Source organism: Podarcis erhardii (genome assembly GCF_964252035.2).
Source record: "Podarcis erhardii genome assembly, chromosome: 2".
In the NCBI taxonomy this organism is placed as follows: Eukaryota; Metazoa; Chordata; class Lepidosauria; order Squamata; family Lacertidae; genus Podarcis; species Podarcis erhardii.
Window position 1 is genome coordinate 17,079,454 of NC_138498.1, and position 13,028 is coordinate 17,092,481.

Consider the following 13,028-nt stretch of genomic DNA (forward strand, 5'->3'; position numbering starts at 1 on the left):
GAGCAAGGTAAAAATCTTCAAATAAATATGGGAGTTGGGCAGCCATGTTGTCTGCCACAAAGGCTGCTTTGCTCCTGCAGTAGCCTCAACTGCTATGTAATCCTTTGCTGTTGCACCCTTAAAATCCTCTGGGTACTGCTAACAGCCCTTTTCATCTGATGGTTATTCAAATTGTTTGGGCTTATTCTGCCCACTCAAAAAGAAAATGGGTATTGTGTTCCTCTATTCCTTTTGCTTCTTAAGGCTCACTTTACCTTTTAAAGCACATGCTTGGAAAGGTCTCAGTATCACAATTTAGTTTTGTGGTAGCATTTACCTTGAGAATATGTATTCCATCTTAGGGAAATTGCTGTCTGTGCCCATATCACCCCATGACATACCCGTGCATCTAATTTTCTGCAATCTCCATCTCCCATCCCATCCTCTCCTGTGCTTAGAAATGAACTTGCAGCTAGTTAGAAACCAACAGAAATACAACGTAAAGGAGCTTTACTGGGACGACTAATGATTGACATGCTGGAAGCGCAAGCTGTGAAAGAAAGAAAAGTCCAGATTAGGCTTTGCCCATTAAAGTTAAGTGTTTGATAACTTGAACACCTTAAACAAGGAGACAGACAAAAATAGGACCACAGGTGCTCTAAGCATAGCAGTTGCTTCTTAAAAGGTGTACTTGGGTCCCAAGCCTGGTTCTGTTCTATTTCCTCTCTTATATTTCCATCGAAGTTTATCTCCAAGACTGAATGGGAGGTTCCCTCATGGCATTTGATTTGTTCTAGGGATGATGTGCATAGTGAAGCCTGATGGACCTCCTCAGCTCTGCAAGACAGATGAGATTGGCGAAATCTGTGTTAGCTCCAGAACAGGAGGAATGATGTATTATGGACTGACTGGAGTAACTAAAAGCACATTTGAGGTATGTAATTCTGCATTCTGACTTTAAATGGATCGTGCTCTGTTTTATTGAGTTAGCAGAGGGTTTGTTTGGGCTTTTCACAGCTTTTTGCTTTTTTTGAGATAGTGGATGGGAAAGAAAAAGGGAATCTTTCTGTGTTTAATTTTTATATTTATTAAGCATTCATATTGTTCTTGCAAGTACAGTAATACCTCCGCGAATGTCTGCCTTGTCTAGCGTCCACTTCAGCAAACGTCCGCAGCAAACCCGTAAGTACCAGAACAGGTTACTTCCGGGTTTGCTGCTTACGTATGCGCAGAAGCGCTAAATCTCGCTTCGCAAATGTGCAGAAGCACAAACCACTCCACACGCGTGTGCAGACGTGGCAGTTTGCCCTGCGTCCTTTTAGGCTAGCGGCCGGGGCTCCGGAACGGATCCCAGTCACAAAACAAGGTACGACTGTACTAAAAACTCTTCTTTGCATATATTCTTAGCAATCCCTATGGCGACCAGTAGGGTAGGTCAGTATGCTCCCCATATCACAGATTTGCAAAGAGTGGTGGAGCTTTGGCTGACAGAGTGGCTTTCCTTAAGCCACCCATGAGCTCATGGTTGCGGTGAGACTTCAACTGAGGACTTTCTGCGCTGAACATACGTTCTTAACAGCTGACTATACAAGCTTAATTAAACACTGTCTCAAATTTAGCACCGTGTGGGAGTATCTGTACTAAAAGTTGAACCATCTACAATTAGCCACTGAAAGACTAAAAATCTGTTTTTGTGGCACCATGATAGGAAATGATGAATATAGGAGATCACAGATGCCACATCTGAATAAATAATTCTGCTCATTTCTCTTAGAGTTGAGAGCTTTAGGCTTTCCAGAGATCCAGGCAGGCTGCATTCCCTCAGCTTGCTTTGGAAGTTGAAAGGTTGAATATGGGAGGCTGTGGAAAAGCAATTGTGTTTTTTAATCTGTCCAGCTCTTTAACTGAGACTCCCTATGCATAGCAAAGATGCACAAGCCTTTGACTTTGTATTTGTTCTGCAGTGTGAAGTTACTAACTCAGTTCTGCAGACTGGAGTTAAAAGAAACACTTTTTTAAAGCAAGTTTCCAGTTGCCATGGTGGCTGAGAAATTTGGGGTGTTATTGGTTATATAGGGGTAGGATTCAGAGTAGAACTGTGGAGGGCATTGAGGCGATCAGGGTGTGTGATTTATTTTCCAGCGCAGCTTGTGCACACTGTTTCATACACAGAGAACCTCCCTATCCTGTAGACAGATTCTGTTATTCCCTGCTGTGCTAGCTGTATTGTCCTTCCTTCATTTCCGCCAAGTTAATCCTTGTCAGTTTCCTCTGAAAACGTAGATCTTGTGAGTGCAATTTTTGTGTGCTCAAAATAAATTGAGGTAACTCAGGGGAGGAAAGGTTGGCACACACATCACCTTGATAGCAGTGAATACAGAGGAGCAACAAGATGCTTCTGAGCATCACAGCAGCAGATCATGCCCTGGTTTCCAATCTTGTTAAGCCTACTAGTAAAACTGTCTTGCGCCTGTCAGTGAGAGTCAGCGTTCCTTGTTTTGTGCTTTCTGGGTTTGCACTCTGTTCCAATTAATGTCAATGCCTGGGTTATGTAAGCAAAGCATGTTCCAGGGGAAAGGATTGATTTTTTTTTCCTGGGCTACTTCCATCTGGAAAGGGCTCTTGCTGTATTGCAATGGGAAGAAACTGTGCATCTTCCTGTACAGAAATGATGTCCCCTGATGTCCTTCCTTTTCTTCTTTCAGGTCATCCCTATGAATTCTGCTGGCTCTCCTGTGGGCGATGTACCGTTTGTGCGCTCTGGTTTGCTAGGTTTTGTGGGACCTGTACGTTCACCTGCATTCATTGCACTTTTCCTTCTTTCATTAATATTTACATTAATATCCTGCTTTTCTTCATAGGAGTTTAAGGGGACCTTCTCCCCTTTCACATGTTACCCTCACAACAACAACCCTTTGTAGTAGATTATGCTGAGGGACAATGACTGGCTCAAGGTCTCCCAGCGAGCTACAAAGCTGAATGGGAACTTGAACCTTGGTCTCCTAGGTCCTAGTGCAACACCCTAAATCACTACATCACACTGGATCTCACAGTAGGCAGTCACTGGGCCAGGATGTACACAAGCCTGTGTTTAAAACAAAAGCAAAACCCTCCTGAATCCCCCTGTGATCCCTTCCCCCCTTTTACAAATATATCCTATTATATACATTTGGCAACTTATTTTGGAAGAGGCAAGCATTTATCATATAACTATAATTTGTTAGAACATTGCTTCTCAACTTTTGGTGCCTAGGATACAGTGTTTGCTCCTTCATTGTTAAAGTTAGAGACACACTTCACTCTTGCTTTAATCACCCACCTACCTCCAATATATATATATAACTTATATATATATAAGTTGTTAGTTTTCAGAACAATAAACAGATAGTCATTCTCACTGCAGCCAGGAGATATCCCCATTAAGACTGCTTCCTGGCATCCTGCCTTGCCCTATGCCCAAAGTAGAGCTGAGCTGCAGTTTCTAGGCAGTGGCAATGCTTCTGGGTAAACCTGCTTCTGAAGTTCCTCCAAGTTTATCATCTGCAGCACAGGCTGCATTTGGGAATCTTGGTGCAGCCTTACTCCTTTATTTCTCATGTATTAGCAGAGAGAGACGAGAAAAATGTTGCATGTGGTGAATCCATTCAACATGTTGGCTTAATTTACGTACTTGTGTGGCATACTAATGTGCCCTGGCCCACACTTTGAAACCGAGTGGCTTAGATGCTACAATTATTTTTCCCATGTTATCTGATTCGCACTCCAGTTTTTATGGATAGTTTAGAATCATCCACCCAAATTTCCTTTCTTTCAGTATCTTCTCATATTTCACAGTTCTTGTTTTTCAATCACTAATTAACAGGTTGAGAGGGAAACCTAAGTTTAGACTTCACGTTGGGTGGATTTCTGTGGTCTTTGCCATAATAAAAGGTCTGATTTAAATGGTCATAATTTTCTTTTGTGGCTCTTGTAAGATGCATGTACGCTACCTGGTTGGAAGGGTGGTTTAAATACATGAAAGAAAAGAATTAACAAAATAGCAGAAGGGGAAGCAGTCGGTGATCATGGGGAGAAGGATTGTGTTTGCTGATGCCTTCCCCCCCCCCTTCTCCCCCATACAGGGCAGCTTGGTATTCGTCGTTGGAAAAATAGATGGGATGCTCATTGTTAGTGGACGCAGACATAATGCCGATGACATTGTGGCCACTGGACTGGCTGTTGAATCTATAAAGACGGTTTACAGAGGAAGGCAAGTCTGCATCTCCATAAAAAATAACGAATGAATTATGGGTGTTCAACTGTTGTTTACTAGTGTTCTTTTGAACATGGTTCCAAAATTGCAGGAGAACGTCAAGTGTTGTTGTTCCCTCCCCCTGTGCCTTCAAATCCAGGAAATCTCAGGGCAGTCTTTCAATAGCAACAGACTTGGCCATTTTAAAAGTAGGGGAGATGGTACCTGTTTAGTTATCTGATGGTGCTAAAAAGTTGCATTTTATACAGGCATGTCTGTAGATGGTGTCTAATGAATCCCTCTCGCAAAGGATGATCACCGTTTTACTTCTAAAATTCATTATCCAGTGGCATGTAATTAGAGAGCCACACAAAAACAGAACCTGTTTGCTACGAAAGTTGCCATTCCCTTGTTATGCAGTATAGATTTTGTTTTATGAGGGCAGAGGATGGTGACACAAAACATGGCGAAAGTCCCTGAAATATTTGCATGTGCTTCCCATTGTTCCCATCCTCTTGTTTCATGCCTTTTTGCCATGATGCTGCTTATATCCTCTGCTACCTCTGCCAACCCAGTTACTTTTCCTACACTAAGGACCATTGCACACGCTACATGGTGGGGAGAAGCCAAAGTGATCACTGAGTGTTCACTTGATAGGTAGCGGCAACACACATCCTGGTTCTCTGATGAATGTAACTGTAACCAGTACTGTTAGTATAAATTATTCCAGCACGGATAATTCCCACTGGCCAGTGAGATGTCTGAAATCGCCTTGAATTTTGTTTAATTATCATCTTGGCCCGCATTCCATGGTAATCAGTATTGTAGGCTGTCATGCGCTTGTTAGAAACACTTTCTGCCATAAATTTTGCAGATGTTCCAGATTTGGGTCATTGCACAGCGGAGGGAATAGTGAGGAGGACGGGGAGCTGTAAGGTGTGTGCGACTGTAGGATGGAATTTCTGGTTGCCCTAAAAAGGGAGGGGTGGCTTTGTGGCCAGGCTCTGTGATCTCTTTCAGCCTACCCTGTTCAGGCATCACATAGAATACAATCATAGAGTTGGAAGAGACCACAAGGGCCATCGAGTCCAACCCCCTGCCAAGCAGGAAACACCATCAGAGCACTCCTGACATATGGTTGTCAAGCCTCTGCTTAAAGACCTCCAAAGAAGGAGACTCCACCACACTCCTTGGCAGCAAATTCCACTGTCGAACAGCTCTTAGTGTCAGGAAGTTCTTCCTAATGTTTAGGTGGAATCTTCTTTCTTGTAGTTTGGAGCCATTGCTCCGTGTCCGCTTCTCTGGAGCAGCAGAAAACAACCTTTCTCCCTCCTCTATGTGACATCCTTTTATATATTTGAACATGGCTATCATATCACCCCTTAACCTCCTCTTCTCCAGGCTAAACATGCCCAGTTCCCTTAGCCGTTCCTCATAAGGCATCGTTTCTAGGCCTTTGACCATTTTGGTTGCCCTCCTCTGGACACGTTCCAGTTTGTCAGACACTGCTGTTTCATTTTACAGACATGGTTACACCAGCAAAGAATGCACACTACAGCACATCTTCTGTTCCCTTTTAGGATTGCGGTGTTCTCTGTGACTGTGTTCTACGATGAGAGGATTGTGGTGGTGGCTGAACAACGGCCAGATGCTTCGGAAGAGGACAGTTTCCAGTGGATGAGTCGTGTACTGCAGGTTAGAATGTCCTTGAGCTAAATTGGTTCCTCTCTCTTGATGGCCTGGCATCCTGTTAGGAACAGAAGCAGCTAGTAGTGGCCCATGCTTTGCCAGACATACTGAGGAGTCTTGTCTGTGGCTGGAGTTTCTAGATCAACGAAGTGGGATGCAATAGAGATGGCCAACTTCTGCATTCTTAAGGACCACTACATGTTTATTTTTGCACAAAGCAGCCTCTTCTAAGGTGGCGAGAACCAAAATAAATTCAGCACCACCCAGCAAAAAGTGATTCATGTGTATTTGGGTGCACGCATGGAATTGATGATGATGATGATGATAATTCTGCATGTCACACCTGTTACATACAGAAACAGAGGTATAATATTAAAACGTAGGGTACCTCTTAGGCAAAGCATTTTATTGTACAGGTTAAAATTTCATAGGGCCAAAGGAAGCCCACCAGCAACAGCTGTTAAATCCAGCTTTCAGTATTTTTTAAAAAGCAGTTGTGTATATTTATTCAGAAGCGGATTCCATTGTCCCAATAAAGCTCAATATCAAGTAAATGTATTTGGTATAGGAGTGCATGTCTTTCTTTATTTTTATTTTGAATTACAGCAAAAGTGTGTGGGATTCAAAAACAAGGAGTGATGCAAGAAACAAACCCAAAGCCACACACATCTTGTTTCTCTTACTGTTATTAACATATTTGCATAAGGTTTCCCCTAAAGTCACTTTTAAAAGTAATTGTTTCAAAATAATGGCAATACGGCGTGAAGGTGTGTGTTTTTATTGAAAGGGAGAAACCTTTTTCAATGCACTCAGGAGCTGAAGATCATGTAGTGTCCATGCACACAAGGTTAATGACCCCTCCCCTGACTATCCCACCTGCAAAGGTGAAAACATAATGTAGGCCTATTTCTTCAACCCCACACCTTATACCCCACTCCCCCCCCCACAAAAAAAGCTTTACTGTATAATATGCTTTCATTGTAAATTAGGAATGCAGAAAGCTTCCTGTGAGAATGTGGTCTGCCTTGATGATTTCTAACTGCCTGCTAACTGCCCGTTGTTTATTATTTCAATATCTTACTTGCAAGGTAGCAGTGACCATTAAGCTTGTGATATATTTACATTGTAGCTCTCAGTGATGGGTTTGCCAGCATCTCTTCTTGAGCCGCCAAGGTAATGAATTGAAGCGATTCACAATTAAGCTGCACTGGAAAGTCATTCTCTTGTTTTCTTATTCCTAGGCGATCGACAGCATTCACCAAGTGGGAGTATATTGCCTCGCTCTTGTTCCAGCCAATACTTTGCCAAAAACTCCTCTGGGAGGGATCCATATATCTCAGACCAAACAACACTTCCTGGAGGGGTCACTGCACCCATGCAACATTCTCATGTGCCCGCACACGTGTGTGACTAATCTGCCAAAACCCAGGCAAAAACAACCAGGTAATTGTGTGAGAAAACATAACATTCTTTTTTTTAAAAAATCCACACTAGCAACACAGTCCTATAAACGTTTACTCAGAAGTAAGCCTCGTTGAGTTCAATGGGACTTATTTAGGAAGTTGTGTTTAGCACTGCAGTCTAATTGGACTGGAAGCTTATTCTTGGTTGAAATTCCTTCACTGATATTGTTCATGAAAGAAGGAAGGCCTTATAACTTCTTTTCAAGAAAATTAATGGATGGAACTTTATTTGGGACAGAACACAGGGATGGGATAGTGCCCCCCACCCACCAAAAAAATCTATATAATGAATACTGTGAAATGAAAACAATTTATTTTTCGTGAAGTAATTAAAAGATCTCAGAAACCTGTTCTGCAGTAACCTGGAGCAGGGCTTTCAGTGTGGCTGCACATGTTCTGTGCAGTAGTGTTCCTGTTGAGTACAACAGACACTCATTATCTGCACTTCCTAGAAGAAATTGAAGATATTTTTTTGTTTTGACAGGCTTTCCCAGCAGCATAAATGGGTCTTTGCCCTGAGTGTCTATTTTGCATTGTTTTAGGTTTTTTTTTAAATGTATCTGGTGTGGTTTCCTCTCCTGTAAGGCTCAGTCTCATGCCTTATTCTTGGAATCCTCTCACCAGGGTGGTGCCTAATTTAGTTCCCTTCCTCCTATACTGCTTTTGTACACAACTGTGTGGTTTTTGCCTTCCTTTATCAAGTGTCTGCTGCTGTCAACAGGTGTCGGCCCCGCCTCTGTGATGGTGGGGAACCTGGTTGCAGGGAAGCGCATTGCACAGGCCTCTGGGAGAGACCTTGGACAGATAGAAGAGAACGATTTGGTGAGAAAGGTGAGTTTCTGTTACATGCTATCCAAACCTGCTACAGTGGTGCCTCGCAAGACGAAATTAATCCGTTCCGTGAGGCTCTTCGTATAGCGGTTTTTTCGTCTTGCGAAGCAAGCCCATTGACAGCTTAGCGGATTAGCGCTATTAGCGGTTTAGCAGCTTTTAGCGGATCAGCTGATAAGTGGCTTATCAGCGGATCAGCTGATAAGCGGCTTAGGGCTTAGGAAAAGGGGGGGGAGGGGAAAAACCCCGCAGGAACTCGCAAGACATTTTCGTCTTGTGAAGCAAGCCCATAGGGAAATTCGTTTTGTGAAGCGCCTCCAAAACGGAAAACCCTTTCGTCTAGCGGGTTTTCCGTCTTGCGAGGCGTTCGTCTTGCAGGGCACCACTGTACCTGGATTGGAACCGGGCGATCCTATGCACAGCTGCTTTCTTGGCCTTGTCAAAAAAAGTAGGACAAAGGTGTTTGCAGGCTAGCGCCCCAAGTGGATTTGTATGCACATGCTTTTCTCCTGCCCATTAAATCCTAAAGTGTCAGGAGAGCCATTTATCACTCTGGTTTGCTCAGAGGTAATTGCTGGTTTGCCTGGCCAGGTGGCCACAGGCCTAGTCTAAGCAGGGGCTGTATCCTCCAGCAGAGCGTGCTCTATCATTGGGGCGGAGGGAGAATCATAGAATTGCAGAGTTGGAAGAAACCCTGCGGATCCTCTAGTCCAACCCGCTCTAATGCAGGAATACGCAGCTGTCCCATATGGGGATCGAACCTGCATAATTGCAGTTATCAGCACCACACACTAACCAACTGAGCTATCCAGAGTTTTACATAATTTTGGGAAGAGGGTTAGGATTAGAGACGGGAAGACCTGGGGGAAAACCGGAAAAGATGGGGGGAAACCTGTCAGGGAACTACCATTGGAACAGGGGCGGGAAACAGAGGGGCAGTTGTGTTACAGGGAGCCTCTGAAAATCTTGCGAAGCAGTTCCTCTTCCGGTGATGAGGAAAGCCCCACCTCCAATGGGGAAGAGGTAAAAGGACCAGAGGATGTTGCAGGGAGCCTCAGTACCGCTCCTGGCCAAGCCGGCCAGGAGGGAAGCACGCCCCTTCCATCACCCACCCTGCGCAGAGGTCTAAAGCGCAAAGAGGGAAGGAAAAGGCTGGGAGTAATGAGACTTTTATGTTGGGGGAGGTCCAGGAAACAACCACTCCCGGATTCTGCTAGCGATTGAGGCAGTCATGACCTTGTGGCTCTGCACTGTAAATAGTTTGCACCAAAATAAAACCTGTAAAAGACAGGTCTGAGTCCTGGCTGGTTACTCACGAGCAACCACCACTGCCATTTGACAAAACCAAACAGAAAAAATGGTTTTTGGGGGGAAACAGGGGAAATCCTGTTGTTGTTTTTCCACTTTCTCCGGTTTTTTCCAGGCCTTTCCACCTCTAGTTAGGATCATAACTGCTTTGACACTTGGCACTTTTGCCCTTGCCACACTGCAGAGCTATTAAACAAAAAAGGTAACCACACATTGCCCCAGTTCCCTGTGGCTTCCTTAAGCTGCTTAAATCAAAGTCTCTTCTGGCTCTGTTTCCTCTGGATACTTGCCAGACGTCTGTTCAATGTGGACCCCAGGTAGTCCCACCTAGGCTGGCCCCACAGCCTGTGCTTAGGTCACCCCTCTGGGATCTCCCACCGCACACCTAAAACAGCATTGCTCTGCCTCTCCGTTCCCATCCAATGGGTGTCCTATATCAAAGAAGCTTGGGCTGATCTACGAAGGACCATCTCCCTCTTTGCACCAGTGCCCTGTCACATCTTTAGGTTGCCTTTGCAGCTTAACAGTTTCTTTTCTTTGCAGCATCAATTCCTGTCTGAGGTGCTCCAGTGGAGAGCACAAGCAACGCCCGAGCACATGCTTTTCCTCCTGCTCAATGCAAAGGTAGGGATGGGGGTCTGATAACACACAAATAATGCATTTAGCAAACTTTTATGTGCCTTGTACTCCCTGTAGAGTAGGGGCACAGTTGATACATGCCTCTTCCACGTTTTGGGGTGTGTGTTCAGGCTTAAGGGTTGTGTGCCATGTCAGCTGAGGGAAATGCATTTGCTGGGCTCAGACGGTTAGTCACATAATGGAAGAGGATGGGTTCATGATAAGTTTAAATCATGATAATCAGAGATAGAAACCAGGAGGTTTCTATGCATCCTTTGAGCGTGTAACAGTCATCATTTGCCCAGTCATGGGGCTGTGTTAATAAAAGCACCATTCCCCCAAGACTCTTTGCACATTGCAGTTTAAGTGAATTGAGAGAGTGATTAAGTGATCCTCCAGAGACCAGCCTGTATTTGTTCAGATGTTTCCAAAGCACTCTCTTCAAGCACCATGCATTTGTTTAGAGGATGTTTCTTTCTGTCTCTTCCAGGGGGCCCCTGTCTGTACAGCCACCTGCCTGCAGCTGCACAAGCGAGCTGAGCGAATCGCATCGATTCTGTATGAAAAGGGACACCTCAATGCCGGTGATAACGTGGTGCTGCTCTATCCTCCTGGTAAGCAATGCCTGGGGTTGTTGGTGTGCAGTTTCACAGAATTCAGTACATCCTGTTACCTCTAAACGGCAAAGCTTTGCTGTGCCCTGGAATGTAAGGAGTGCATTACGATGTGCAAAATTGAGGTGTCTGGTATCGCAAATTCAAATTTGGGGAAGATCATGTGAATTGTAACAGGAACTCTTCTTCAAGTGATGAGAAGAGTGCAACAAATGTAACTGATCTGCAGAAAACACAACCAGAAGAAAGAGAGGATGCACATACTTTTGTAAAGAAAGAAAATCTGTAATAAAAATTATTATTTTTTTAATAAAAAAAGAGAGAGAGATGAGAAGAATGATTGAGGGGATCTTTTAGTTTGCACTTCCACTCAGGTCAAATAATGTTCTGTTTTCATTTCTCAACAAGTTTAGGCCCAGGAGATGATGTTTTATACATTTGGGAAGTTCAGTGGTAGTTTGGACAATCGGCATTTTAATGATTCTCAGTCCTCTGTTTCATTTCCCCACTTGCACCCCTTTCTGGCTTCTGAATCTCCATGCCCCCCAGTCAGCAAAGTTTTCCGGGGTTTCTGCCAAATAGTTGCTTAGCTTCGATAGGCAGAATCTTGGAGTGAGAATCCAAGAAGTGGCCTTTTTCCCCCAGTGTGGCTTAATACTGCTTTTCACTGTGACAAATAATCATATTGGGGATCCCAGTCTAGATCTGCTGCATTTCGTTCTCCCTTGCTTTGCCAGATTATTTTGTGTAGTGATTCACTCAACAAGTTTTTACTGCATTCCTAGTGTAAATTAGGAATGGGTCTTCATGGCAGCTCCTCTTAAAATTTTTCTCTTGCCTTGTCTGGTCTGCTGCCACCAGTTCTCCTGCGTGGCTTCCATTTCCACCTTGAGCTGTGGGTGAGGAGTGTTTTGCCCTCCAGAGCTGTGACTCTTTTTCAAGGGCGCTTCCAGCCAAAGGAATGCACATGGCAGAGAGTTCACTCTTTATCATCAGAGATAACACAGCCGCTTCTACAGCTCTGGATACATACACAAACCAATCTAGCATCTAGGCAGCTACTCCCAAAGTCCACACACTATGGAGCAGTTGCAGCAACTGGGAATCGCTCCCCTTGCACCGGTTTATGTACCTTCCCACAACGGGCTGCACTCATGTAGCCAGTGACTAGGCCTGCATGGAAGCCTCTTCTGCTCTTGCTGCTTAAATTCTCTTCTGGTTCTCAGAGACAGTGGTGTAGAAGAGGGTGGGGAAGCACGTGGTTCTTCACTTGCCTTGCCTGCCTTCTCTTCCAACTAGGAAGCTTCCTCTTGCCTCCGATTCTTGCCTCCTGGCTGGTACAGGCACCCACAAACTGCTGCCTGCATTCTCCCAAGTCAGACTCCAACCCCACTTCCCCTGCCTCACGCTTGTCAACCTCCTGCCAGTCCCTGCCGATCTTTAAGGAGCTCATTGCAGCAGAAAATCTGGACAACAGGTGGAGGATGTTGAGCTACTTCACTGCTATATCTTCCTGTGTTCTTGCAGGCATCGAGCTCATTGCAGCATTTTATGGCTGCTTGTATGCTGGTTGCATCCCTGTGACTGTCCGGCCTCCACACGCTCAGAATCTCACTGCCACTTTGCCCACCGTGCGGATGATTGTAGATGTGAGTAGCAAAAAGCTTGAAAGCCGTTTACATCCAAATCAGCTGTTGGCCTTTTATCTCAGAGTAATGAAATAGCTGTTTCTTGAACGTTAGCTGGTAGAGAGTGTTGTTAATCCCGTGGAAAAATATTTTCTGTGTTTGTTATGTTGTTACCAGTGAAATGCGGTGGAAATACCTTGTTGCTGCCTGATAATTCACAGAACATTAAATGAGTGGGAACAGTTTGCATCTTGCTAGCTAGTTTACCTTTTATGTTCCAGGTCACATTGTGCATTCACCTTGCTCTTGTCCTTCACACTTAAGCTGAACAAGAACACCATTGCATTTTAATGTATTCTGTTGCACTAGAATGTGGTATTCTGTTTCATGCTAGTACAATAGCCCTTCTGTGGTTGCCGATTCTTGTAAAATACAAAGTAGCAAAAGGGCTGGATGCTTCTCAGGGTAAGGTCAAAGCTGGACAAGAAAAACATGAAACGTTTTAAGTTAGTGAAACTTGAAGATACTGGACATGAAACTCAGAGTGTGACCTGTCGGCTGGTGAGTTCCAGATTCAAACCTCAGTTCAGCCACAGACTCACTGGGTAGTGTTAGGCAAACTGCTGTCTCTCAGCATTGCCCCCCCCCCAAATACCTTTAATAGGGG

General features: G+C 44.4%; 1 protein-coding gene across 4 annotated transcripts in view; it reads left to right on the top strand.

Annotated features, from left to right (window-relative positions):
• Positions 1 to 13,028, top strand: part of DIP2B (disco interacting protein 2 homolog B) — a 176,580-nt gene that overhangs the window by 149,040 nt on the left and 14,512 nt on the right. For all 4 annotated transcript variants that reach the window (XM_081849506.1, XM_081849507.1, XM_081849509.1 and 1 more), the window contains 9 exons: positions 777 to 913; positions 2,685 to 2,765; positions 4,101 to 4,228; positions 5,791 to 5,905; positions 7,141 to 7,342; positions 8,084 to 8,193; positions 10,045 to 10,125; positions 10,610 to 10,733; positions 12,261 to 12,382. In XM_081849506.1, coding sequence (XP_081705632.1) covers positions 777 to 913; positions 2,685 to 2,765; positions 4,101 to 4,228; positions 5,791 to 5,905; positions 7,141 to 7,342; positions 8,084 to 8,193; positions 10,045 to 10,125; positions 10,610 to 10,733; positions 12,261 to 12,382 — 1,100 coding nt within the window. The remainder of the gene's footprint in view (positions 1 to 776; positions 914 to 2,684; positions 2,766 to 4,100; positions 4,229 to 5,790; positions 5,906 to 7,140; positions 7,343 to 8,083; positions 8,194 to 10,044; positions 10,126 to 10,609; positions 10,734 to 12,260; positions 12,383 to 13,028) is intronic.